We start from the raw sequence: 12,378 nt of genomic DNA, 5'->3' as shown, positions 1-12,378 counted from the left end.
TCCTTTGGAATGTGTTTGGACATTGTTTACCAACAGGTGATTGCTTCATTAATTTCATGTGAATTGTTTTCACTCACTGGCCAATCAAGGACAAGTTCTGTCAAGGAAAGAGTCACGAGTTTCATAATCATCTTTTTAGCCTTCTGTAAGTATCCTTGCTGTATTCTTTAGTGTAGTTTAGGATAGTATTCTTTATTATAATATAGTATCATAAAATAATAAATTAGCCTTCTAAGAACATGGAGTCAGATCCATCATTCCTTCCTGCCATGGGGCACCCTGCAAATACAATACATTTTGACCATTTCAAACATAAAGACCATTTCATAAGTCACCTGTGTATTCCTGCATTACATGGGATGTTTATTCATTTGGTAGCAGATAGACAAGTGCAAAAATAACTATAGCGGGATTTCTCATCCAGTTAAATAATTCTCTGCCACACAGACATGCTAACATTGCAGCTGCACTGAACGTGGGGGAAAGTGTTAAAGTGTTTGTCAGGCAATAATCTGCAACAGATTATGAACCAAAAAGCTTCAAACAGTTGGAGCTATGAGTGGGTGTTTCCTACCCAAAGAGACAGGAGTTGTGCTTCATCTGCTGAGAATTAAATAATAACCAAAATATTCTGAACTAAGGTATCACTGCTTCTGTGAGAGAAAAAAACTGGTGTATGGGGTGCATTTTTTAAATCCTGTTTGTTTCAGAGCCGGGATGTTGTTTCACAGATTACCTCTGCCAGGAGCATGTTTTATGAGCTGTCTGGACATGGTTGTTCTTGTCCTTACAGGTTTGTAGTGACCCCTCCTGTAGCTGCAGCGCCCGGCTGTTAGGGCAACAGTGCAACAGCACAGGCAGAGGAGAGAGGAGCACAGGACAACAGGAATCAGCCAGACCCCCAAAGCTGCAGCTTCCCAGGCTGCTGCCTCGTTGTCTGATGTGGAATTCCTCCCACTGTAGCCTTTGGTTTCATTGAGGTGCTGCTTGCTGCTGTTCCGGTGAGGACGGGTGGGCACGTGTGATAACACCTGGGCAGGCCGGGGGCTCCAAGCTGAGTGCGCAGTCTTGGCTGAGCTGGTGATGACTGACCTGCTGCTTGTCCTCTCAGCAAGATCAATGGCTGCTGGGGAGGTTTGTGCCCTGCCATAGGCAGCACCTTCAGTTCTCTGCACTGTCAGGCTCCAGCTGGGGCTGGGAGTGTTTGCTGGTAAGCCATGGCTCGTGGCAGCAGGAGGAGCTTGGAGCAGAGGAGAACCTGACGTGGTGCCACTGTGATGTTGGCATCTTCCCCCGTCAGGGGTCTTTGTGCTGTGCTGCCTCTCAGATTTACTTGCTGAGGAGTAGGCATTTGTTTCTTGGGATTTCAGTTTCTCAAAAATGAGAAGATCTGGATCAATCCCTATGGAAATAGGATAATGTTAGTTTATTGATAAAAGCTTGTCTGCACACCCACAAAAATGGAAAGAGAGGCAGGGCAGGGAGCCCAAATAATCCCTTTCGGTTTGGAGGTGTCACTGCCTTGGGTTATGGGACACCTTATGGGATGCAAGGGATGTGCATTTTGGGATTGCACACGACTTACTATGGGATGCTTAGGGAAGGAACCAAAGGTGAGGAAAGGGTAGTGAGGGTATGAAAATCCAGGAAAGCTCTGTGTGTGTGACAGTCTGCAGCAGCAACTGGAGGGAGGCTGCACCCTGGGGGCTCAAACGTCCCAGGGGTGTTGAGTCTGGGGTCCAGACTGGGCACCCTGAGAGCATCTCAGCCCAGCTGCCAGGGGACTTGGCATTGTATGTATGTGTGTGTGTATCTACACATATTTATATATTTTCACTAACACAAAAAGCAGGATGAGGCTTTTGGTGCTCCCTGTGTTGGTGTGTTTGCTTTATGTGTTTGTCTGTGTTACCTCTGTGCTCACAGGGCATTTGCCTAATGAAAATAAATATTCAACTTTGTTACTGCCTGGGTCTGGGGACATGGAGCAGTGGCAGCCTCCTCTCTCAGAGCTGGGAGGATATTTTGGCCAAGGACAGCACTGATGAGGTACTCAGAGCATGAATCTTGAGAGCAGGGTATATCTTCAAGCTCCTTTCTCATTGAGTGGAAGAAAGCGGGGAATTATTTTCAGAAGCAGGTATATTAATGAAAAAGGAAATAAGTCTTCATCTGTTTTTAGTGTTGTGTGTTACTTCAGGAGATCATTTAGCACAGCAGCTGACCTGGTATAATTTTAACATTTCCCAGAACTGCTGTTTTCAGCTTTATAAATGAAATGCCTAATTACCTGTTGTGATGTTGTACAAAATGACATCAACTCCAGCCTTTAGAATGCAGCTTTCCAAAGCTGGGCAAGACATGTGCAGGCAGTTCCTGTTCCCATGAATGGCTCCATGGTAGAAGACTGCTAGATTGCAGGAGACTGGAACCCATAAAGAACAAAGGTGAGCTTCTCAGTGGAATGACCATTGCATTTTGCATGTTATGATGTTATTTAACATCAGAAGTTCAATATATTTGCCTAGATCCTGTGGAAGTAGAGACCAGATCCTCCTCCCGTTGGTTCTCTCATTATAAACTCTCATATAAACTAATTGAGCATACAGTCAAAAGAGAACTTATATTCTTATTTTACATCTGGACTAGAACAGCCATATGAGTTCTACTTCTGTATCTCATTAAATATTAACTCATTTAAAGCCCTTTGAAATGCCCTCTAATGTCTCTGCTTTAGTTAAGATAGTAACAAATTTTGTTTGACTATATGTGATTATAAAAAGGAGATTTCAAGTTACCATTTATTATCTCTGTAAGTATCCAGTCCCATGTGGGGGGATATGAGAAAAAGCTTGTTTTTGAGACAGGAACAACCTTGCTAAAATGTATGTATTTTGCCCACCTCACATTATTTAAGACAGAATTTGACTCTTCGCAGGATTGCTGCTGGATGTTATTTATGTCACTGTCAGGTTGTGAAGGTCATATTTTTGCTCATAATTCAAAATATAATCTAAATTTATATTGACTTTTTTTAGTAACTGGTACCTCACTTTCATCCTCCAAAACCATATCCCAACCCCTTTCCAGCCTGGAGAGTTTTAAAAATTTAGGCACCACAAACATGCAATTCATGTATCCTTCTAAAATACACTCCTGTAGAGCACAAGTGCAATGTGATACAGACAAAGTACAAGGCTTAGGACAAAGAATGATTTTGTTTATTTTTACTCTGAGCCAGAGTTTACCAGAGAAAAGGGGCGGCCAGCTGAATAACTGCTATTATTTGTTGCTATAACTTTAGTATTACCTGGTTTGCATGGTATAAACACAGAATAAGAGGGAAATTTGTATTTCAGTGAAGGACACACTGTGTGTCCCCTCCACTCTCCCTCTCACCATGTCCTAGTCTGATGCCATCCTGCAGGAACAGAATGCTGCTGGAATCACTGTCACTGCTTGTTTTCTATAATATAGATGGGGATGCCCCATAGATGGGGATGAATACTGAAGAGTTACTCTCTTAATGCTGGCATTGCCAACTAAGTTACTCTCTTAATATTGCTATTATAAGCTTTGTAACAAAGACCTAAAGTTGCAAAGCAGACCCTAAGATTTCAGTGTGTTCCTAGTGTAGTCTTCCGAAAAAACACAGACTATCAATTTCCTTTCCATGGGACAACAGTTGCAATGTGCCTCTGCTTTCCTGCCTCCTTCCACCCCCTCTGTTTCTCCTTCAGGCTGTTTATATAAACATTACCCAAAATGGGGGTTCAGTGCGTGCCAGGGCGCCGCCAAACAGCACTCACCGTTGCTCAGGAGGCAGCAGCTCCTGCTGCACTGCTGGGATGAGGTTTCGGCGTAGCCCCGCAGCAGCCGCGCTCCCCGGCGCCGCGACTCCCGCAGGTCCAGCAGGAGCCCCGGGAAGCGCCGGATCCAGCAGTTCTTGTAGAAGGCGGTGGGCGAGCAGAGGCGCTGGGGGAGCCCGGGCAGCCCCAGGAGCCCCAGCAGCAGCAGCAGCAGCGCTTGTGCCGCCGCCAGCAGCACGGCCATGGCCCCTGCAGGGCCTCAGGGAGCCGCGCTCTGCCCCAGCGCTGCGCCCGCACCGCAGAGAGCATCCCTGGAAATCTGGGGATGCTGCCAGGGGCATGGGCTCCTCCGCACAATGCCCATGGTGCCGTCCGGGCAGCTGCTGAAAGAGAGCAGACATTTAATGAGCTGCACAAGATTGTAAAGAGTTATTATTGCTGTTCTCTAACTTAATTATTTGGAGGTGGGTTTGAGACACAAAAGGGACAGGCTGGTTTTAGTCAGTCAGAGAACTCGTTTCTGTGGTCCCTTCTTTGTGTCTGTTGTCCTCAGACCAAGCCATGCAGACAGCCTTGAGATTTGGTGAAAAACTGCAAGCTCAGCACCTTCTTCCACCTCATTTTGTTCAGGAACACTGTTATACTCACTACAATGAAACAGCTCTGTCTAGGATTTGAACACTTGTAGTTATCTGGTGACTGCAGAAATTTGCCTTCTTATGCTAACACGTGAACCTCCAGCCAGAGGTGGAGATCTGTTCCCTTTCCTACACTATTTTGATTGCAAGAACAATAAAATTTTATTTGCCAAGATCTAGAACCAGATGAACTCTCTATGACTGGGGAGGGCTGGAAGTCAAGCTATGATCGTGTTCTCCCCCTAATAACTTTAAAACCATTGAGCAGTCCATACAAGGTTTTCTGCTAGGAAAAGGCCTGTCAGAAAGAAAACACAGCTGACACACAGGGAGATGATTTTTCAAGCACCTGATCTGAAACCTGAAACTCCCACATTTTTTCCTAAATAGGACCAAGTCTGATCCCTGCTTCCCACGTTACACTTTTCATACAGAAAAGATTTAAAATATTACAATACAGAAGTTGATTTAAACCCAGTGGTCTGTATAGTGAGGTTGAGAGACTTAGATCAAAGTACAGTTTGCAATAAAAATTGGGTGTTCAATACATAAGAATATTTTACACTGTGTTTTTACTCTTCAAGACTGAGATCAAGGAATTTCCTCTTTTCCACATGAAGTGTAGATCATTTAAGTGGAGTGGGGAGAGCCTCAAAATCATTTTAGTTCTTCAGTCATTACAGATGATGTTTGTTCTCCCAGAACTAGGCCCCCAATTTGGAAATGAACTGACAGGTGTAATATTTTGTACCCTACACAGCTCAGTGGAAGATAAAAAAGCCCAGAGCAGGTTAACCCCTGTTGATCTAATAGCAAGGCCAAGGCATTATTTCATTCATTGGAAGCTATAATTAAGAGGATTCCAAATAAATGTCTGTTGTGGGAAATATGAGAATTAAACTGTTAGAAAGAGGGCAAGTGAGTAATTCTTCAGGCCTCTATCCTGAAAAGCAGCTCTTGGCACTTGTGTTGTTTTATTTAGTTTTGGAGTTTGATATTTTCATCTCTGTGATAATCAGCACTTAAAACCTTAAATACATTTTAAAATGTCTGATAGCTTGCACTCAGTGGACTGCACAGGGAAGCTTTTAGACATTTATCTACCATTACCACAAGACAGTGTATTTTTTTAAATATTTGTTTCAGCTTTCCAAATATCCCAAGGTATCAGTTGATTTGGAAAACACTCACAATTTTGACAGACATGATTGTATTTTGGCATTACATCCTGTAGTATGAATTAGTATGATTTTCAGATCTGTTTTGTTCTGCAAGATTTGCATGCAAAAATGTTGATTTCTGATTGCTTTTCTCACTCCTACTCTTTCCATATCTCCAAGAAGAGAAACCTGAAATAATCTGGGGAAGCACTTAACAAAGAGGTGAAAAATATTCTTTCCTCCTCCTCTTTTCCTGAATAAATTTTAAGGGCAGAAATAGCTGTAAGGAATTTTCTTTTTAATGAGAGATAAAGTGATTAAAACAAGTAGATAAATGGCTGCTTTAGGCAATTTCCTTTAAAAACAGAAATCTTTTATTAAATTTCACCATCTGCTGCCAGCCTCCCCTCAATTTCACTTTGACTTTTCAATGCGAAATGTAAATTAGTGCTGAAATTTTAATTCACAGACATTTTGCAAGAAGGAAATGGCCAAGTCTTACCTGCAAACCTGATTTTCTATGTGCTCTGCAAAGAGGGACCAAGAGGCTGCCACTGATACAGGGGAGTCTGTGGCCAGTACCAGACCAGCACTTCATGTTATTTAGGAACTCCTTTCATCTGACTCCTCACATTCCCTCCTGCAAAACAAAAAGCTAGGGGGTCCTGTTTCCTGTGAGAATATAAATGTTTTTGCAGGCCTTTCAGTAAAAGAGATATAAATGGACCTGCCATGCTGGAACAGCAAAATGATCTTTTTCATGATCCTTCTTATAATCAGAAACAGCCCCTGAAGTTTCCCACCTGGGCCAGCAGTGAGAATGGCACAATCCAGGAGCTTCCCAGCACAAAGGAAGCTCACCAGGCATTAACTCTTTTTTTGCCAAACAGAAGGAAAAGCACACACTTTTTCCATATGAAGTAACAGGCATGTCTTGATTTTTGGAACTGCTTTTATGGAATATATGGTTCTATCACTCAGAATATGTAAAGACCAGAAAGGATCTATTTAGTTGTAGAACTGTGGAATGGTTTGGGTTGGAAGGGACCCCAAAGCTCACCCATTTCCACCCTCTTGCCATGGGCAAGTTCCACTATCCCAGGTTGCTCCAAGCCCTGTCCAGCCTGGCCTTGGGCATTTCCAGGGCTGGGGCAGCCACAGCTGCTCTGGGCACCCTGTGCCAGAGCCTCAGCACCCTCACAGGGAACAATTTCCTCCTGATATCCCATCTAAACCTGCTCTCTGTCAGTGTGAAGCCATCCCCGCTGGTCCTGCACTTACATCCCTTGTCAAGAGTCTCTCTCCATCTTTCCTGTGGGCTCCCTTCAGGCACTGAAAAGCAACAATGGGTTACACTGAGTGCATCTCTTCTCCAGGTATTGCGTGACAGAGCAGTGGGAAGGTGACAAGCTGAGAAGTGAGACCCAAGCAATTTCCCAGGTGAGGTATGAACCTGCCCGAGTCCTCCTGTGAATGTCAGTAATGATTTTAATGAAATGTGCAGCATAATCCCATATAACATCAGCATGAAGCTCCCTGCCTGTGTTGTGCCCCACATAAGTAAACTGAATTTCAGACCTGTGTTAAAATCACCTTTGTCTATTTTCCTGAGATTTGCACATGTATTTTCCCTTTATTATAGTAGTGGTACGGTCAAAGTTTTAAGTAAGCCAAGTATATTGATAATTTCAGAATATGTCACTGTAACTCTGTTAAAGTATAAAAGTTATAAAAGATTAATGTGATGAATCAGGAAATAATGGCATGTAAATGTGTGGGAAAAAATCAAACCAAGTCTTTGACGTTATTCAAATAAGGTGCTTGCTTTCTTTCTCCTTTAAAATTTTCCTTGAAATCAAAACTCTCTTGCAAAATATCTAGAGTCCAACAAAACAGCATTTTTTGAGAGAACTGTTTTGTCAAAAACAGCTATTAGTGGTCAGGTTTTGGTTTGGAGCAATGTATCACATTTTTAATAACTCTGACCTTCTCTGAGGTTAGGGACAATTGGATCCAAAGATTCTGGTTTCAGTCCCACCCCAGTAAAAAGAGGTAAAATATTACAGTTTTTCTTCCTGGGGCTTTATACAAACAGTTTTTTAAACCCTTGTTTCCAAGGGTTGCCAGGCCCTGAGATTCTCTGGGAGCTTGGCTTCAGACTAATTCTGGCCAAGCCTTTGCTCCAAGGCTGAGTGTTCAAGAAAAGAGCAACACAAGTCTTAGCCAGATTAGATTTATACAAATATATATCTAGTGGAATTGCAGATTAATTTCAGCCAAGTTTTATGACAAAAGGCACAATGTTTAGCAAACACTAACAAACAGATGCTGATTTATGGCAGAACCTGAACAGGGCAAAGGAGATGGAGTTTCAATCTTGTGGTGAATTTTACAGAGATGGATACTGAGTGGAAGTCTTCCATGTGGATTACCATTCATTTTACCTAGTTATTATGTACTAAAATTCAGCACTGCCTGTCTACACCAGGATTAAAAAAATATCTGCTGCTTTAAAAGCACCCAGCTGAGTCTCCTCCAGGCACAGCTGCACAAGAAATTCCTGGCTGTGGATGCACAACACATTTGTGCAGAGCAAACACCCCTAACAGGGGATCCAGCAGCACACAGAGCACTCCAGCAGCCTGACCCCCATTCAGGTTTTGCCAGGGAACATTCATTTCACCTGAGGGAGTTTCAAGGAAATTCTTTAAGGGGTCTGTGGTGTAAGAAATGGACCAGGTTGAAGGCCACTGCAAAGATTTACATGATCCACAGAGAATGCCCACCACACACAGCCTTTTTGCTGCCCAGGAGCACACACTTTAGTATTAATCACTCAGATGTGACTAGTAAGTACTTGATAATAAACAATCTGCTTTCAAAAAACATGCCACCCCAAGTATCTTTTCAGTAGTGCTTCAATATATTTGTTTTTTTTGCAAGGAATCAATAAACAGCACATTAAAAGCAGAAAAAATATACAGCAAACATTAGGGAATAATGTCCGAGCAAGTGCTATTAGAAATAAGAGTGCTTGCTTGCTCTTTATTTTTTTTTTGCTTTTTTTTTTTTTTTTTTTTTTTTTTTAATAGCATTGCTATTGGCACTGTGTAAGAAGTGATTTGTTTGGCTGCGAATCTGAAAAAAGAAATTACCTTTATTTAGCAGGTCATCCTTCACAAATGCTAGAGTTCAGCTGAAGTAAAATTATGCTCTGGTCAGTTGCTCTCAGAAATGCCAAGATCCTTTAGAAACCAAAATTTTTAAATGCTGAAATACTGCAGGATAATGCCTAAGTTCCATATATGCTTACTTTGTATCCTGTGACAGGGAAAATACTGAACAATGGCAGAAGTTGGCAAATCCTTTCCAAAAGACCAATTCCTGTCTTTAGTAATTCCACTGTTACTCAATGCACAGTTCCCTGGCAGTGCAGTACAATTCCCTGGTGTCTCAGAGGGCAGAATGTGGCACTTTATATTTCATATTAGATAGCAGGGATACTTTAAATATCCCCAGATTCAGTTCTAGTTCACCCTTTAGATTAATAAGGCTGAAAGGAATTAAATTTTTCCACTGTTTTTTTTTTTTTTCACTCAGTGTGGTTCTTTCCTCTGAGCATTCAGGTTGGTGTTAATTTCTGGTTCTCAAGTATTATCCAGTGTCTCCCTGGCTTCACTTTTCTCTGTAGCAGGAGCCCCTCCTGAGTCCCTGTGATTCCTTGCTTTTGCTATGCTGGGAAAGTCAGAGGGCTACAGAAATGTGTGCCCAGGCAGAGAAAGGCTGAGATTCTCTGTGTCATGGGTGAATGGTCTATTACAATGGAGTGGCTGTATGAAAAAAGCTTCCTCCATTTCCACGTCTTTTTAAAAGAAAAGAGTGATCTCTCTTTGGCCTTGGAAGAAATTCAGACATTAACTATGAGGAAATAGTCCAGGCACCAGACACAGGGAAGAATTATGTAGCACAAATGGCCAAGGGAACCCTGGAGCAAGGGAGCCTTTACTGACACTCTCTGGTATCTGCACAGTCCCTTTCTTGGCACTTGAGAACCCTTTTTCTTTGTATCAGTTTGTCTCTCAGGCACTGTAAAGAGAGGCCTGAACTGTCTAAAACACCTTGAAGACTTTGCCCCAGGAGCCAAAGTCTAGAAGACAGGTATTGAAAAGCTGAGCAGAGTTACCTTTGTCTTCCTCTCCGAGTGTCTTGTTCTTCAGGACATGTTGTCATAAACTCATTTAACATTTTAGATTTAAAATCTACCATGATTGTTTTCATGTTTGATGCTTCAGCATGTTCTTGAAGGATGATAGATAGTCCTTCATATTTGTTTCAAAGATCATGCAAATCTTTTATGGCTCTGAATGACACATTTCAGCTTTGTAGCTCTAGGAATAGAGATCCAACTCTGGAAAATACATTTCCTATTCACTTAAGGTACAACCAAGACGATTGCTGGTGATACAGCAAAGCCTCTTCTTTGATTCCATTATAATAACATGAATTGTTGATCTTAGAAGAAACCAGTAAAACCATAGAGTGGAAGACAAACAAAATTATCTCCACAAGAGTGGAACAAGAGAGTAGCCCTTGCCTTGGTGCATTTGCAGTGTAAGTACTCTGGAAACACATCACACATGACTGATGAGTGTAGGAAAAAACAAGGGACCTGTTCTGTCAGCACACGCTGGCTTAGCACAACTGCCCAGCCCTGAGCCTGGAAAAAGTACAGAGAGATGAAAATGAACACAAAAAAACCACCCCAACAACAACAACAAAAACAAATGGGTAAGGAAACAGGCTTTTTGTAAAAGTGGCCACTCAGTACTGCTGATCTCCTGGGCATGTGAGAGCTCCTGGGGAAACTGTGGGAGTCAGGGCCAGCAAAAGTTTGCTGGCAGGAATAAAACACTACTGCATGCCAGAATGGATCCAGCTCATTAACAAACTTCATGGACTGTGAGGAAGAAGACTGGAAATCCCAGGCAGGTATAGGCTCATCTGGCAACATACAACCAGAGAAGAAAATTTCATCCACCCAAGCTGTGGTGTCAACACTTTGGGGCTGAACTTACCATAACTGACTACATGGAAAAAAAGCATTCACCAATTAGGAGCTAACTTACAAATCCATTAAACATAAGAGACTCCAAAGCAGATGTCTAAAGATGGCAATCCTGCTTGTATTCCAACAGGACAGCTTGCTGGCCATGCCAAACATGAGATCTCTGTTTTCCTTGGGAGTAATCATGATTACAATTGCTTGAAATGCCTGACTGTGGCAATTAAAGGACAAGAAGGAATTAAGGGTTGGACTCCTACTGAGTTGGTGAGACATTTGTTGTGTGGGATAATCTTTTGAAGGCTGAACCTGAAGCAGAGAAAAAACAGCCAAGTGCTCATACTTAAACTTCAACACTAGGTGTAATGTTGTGGTGCTTTATTAAGAACAGAAGACAGGAAAGTGGAATGTGCATATTAATTAAATAATGAGGAAGACTGAAAGAGGAACACAAACCAAGAAAACAGTGAAACACATTAGTAGGAAAGAGAAGGTGAGAGGTGATGGTGACCCAACTAGTGAAGAGACCTCTTAATCTGGTTGAGATCTTATAGAAAAGGATTTCAGAACATGAAATGGGCCCCTCAAAAGCAAGACGATGAAGATGCTTTGAAATGTGGAAAACAAACACCTGCAGAAATCTACTTCACCTCAAAAAATGCTTTCATAAAAGTCAGCAGAAGAGAACACCTGTAACTGAGATTGACATTTGTGTCATCTCCATGGGCTAGAGTTAAGAAGCTGAAGATCAACAAAACAGTGAAAAAGGATCACAATCATTTCATAGAGGAAATGCTAAAAAATAAACAACCCTGTTCTTCCTTACAAGAGAGGGAAAAAAACCCCCACAAAACAGACTAATACCATTGCAATATTTTAATTGTGAGGAGAAAAAATCCCTTCTGAGCAGTGAAACTAGGGAGTTGTCTGAAAACTAAGCAAGCTGCACAAACTGGACATGAGTCACACTACTGCTAAAGTGAAAGAGTTTCTGTGGTCTGCAATATCCGAAGGGAATATGTTTATAAAGATAAAAAATATATTTTGAACATCTTTATAGTACATATCGGCATATAAGAATACGGGCATGGCAGACTTTCCATCTGTTTCGGCAGATGGTAGGTTTTTTTAAAATAAAGAACTGTTATTGTGTTTGAAGAATATAACAAGGCAAACAGCAAATCTATTTCACCCTTGCCCAAGATGCTCAGTTTGCTCTTTCCTTGTTCATGTCAAACAAATTCAGGGCTCAATTGTTAATTTCCTCTTTCCTTGTTCATGTCAAACAAACTCAGGACCCTGGTACGTAGCTCACTCCTGAGATGTCCTGTTCCAGGAGCTCAGTGAATAGAAAAGATGGAGCAGCAGAAGAGGTTATGCAGTGTCTTCACAGGGCAAACCAGGGGCTGGGACACGCAGGGAGCCAGGAGGGTCAGAGCAGAGTCCCGTATAGCCCTCGCCATCCCCGGGTCCCTGTGCCGCTCTGGCCGTGCAGGGGGAGAGTTCAGCTGGGGAAGGGATGCGGCAGAGCGGGGATGCGATGGCACCAGGCTGCCTGTGCCGCTCTCCCGCTGCTTTTTCCCTGCGGGAGTGCCTGGGGAATGCTGCCCCCGGCCAGGGATGCAGCGGTACATTTATGGCAAGGGGTTAGAGCTGCGGCTGCGGCTGCGATCCCGGCCCAAATCAGGAGAGGGGAGCGCCAGGGGGGA

The 12,378-nt window shown here is 42.7% G+C and overlaps 1 protein-coding gene across 1 annotated transcript; it reads right to left on the bottom strand.

Annotated features, from left to right (window-relative positions):
- Window positions 1-338: 338 nt before the first annotated feature.
- On the bottom strand, window positions 339-4,053 carry MANSC4 (MANSC domain containing 4). Its single transcript, XM_059473205.1, has 3 exons — window positions 3,810-4,053; window positions 2,291-2,425; window positions 339-1,402 (listed from the first exon to the last, which is right to left on the bottom strand). The coding sequence occupies exons 1-3, from the start codon at window positions 4,051-4,053 to the stop codon at window positions 726-728; spliced, it is 1,056 nt and encodes a 351-aa protein (XP_059329188.1). The 3' UTR covers window positions 339-725.
- Between the last annotated feature and the right edge of the window lie 8,325 nt (window positions 4,054-12,378).

This window comes from Ammospiza nelsoni, chromosome 5 (genome assembly GCF_027579445.1).
Source record: "Ammospiza nelsoni isolate bAmmNel1 chromosome 5, bAmmNel1.pri, whole genome shotgun sequence".
In the NCBI taxonomy this organism is placed as follows: Eukaryota; Metazoa; Chordata; class Aves; order Passeriformes; family Passerellidae; genus Ammospiza; species Ammospiza nelsoni.
Note: the sequence above shows the minus strand (reverse complement) of the source record. Positions and strands in the feature narration are given on the sequence as shown.

What these genes read in the sequence shown, in the direction of transcription:
- MANSC4 (XM_059473205.1), bottom strand. Translation starts at nt 4,053, where the DNA reads ATGGCCGTGCTGCTGGCGGCGGCACAAGCGCTGCTGCTGCTGCTGCTG. An exon ending in CTGCTGCCTCCTGAGCAACG is followed by an intron (nt 2,426 to 3,809) that starts GTGAGTGCTGTT and finishes TATGGGTTCCAG; the next exon opens with TCTCCTGCAATCTAGCAGTC. An exon ending in TTTGTACAACATCACAACAG is followed by an intron (nt 1,403 to 2,290) that starts GTAATTAGGCAT and finishes CTATTTCCATAG; the next exon opens with GGATTGATCCAGATCTTCTC.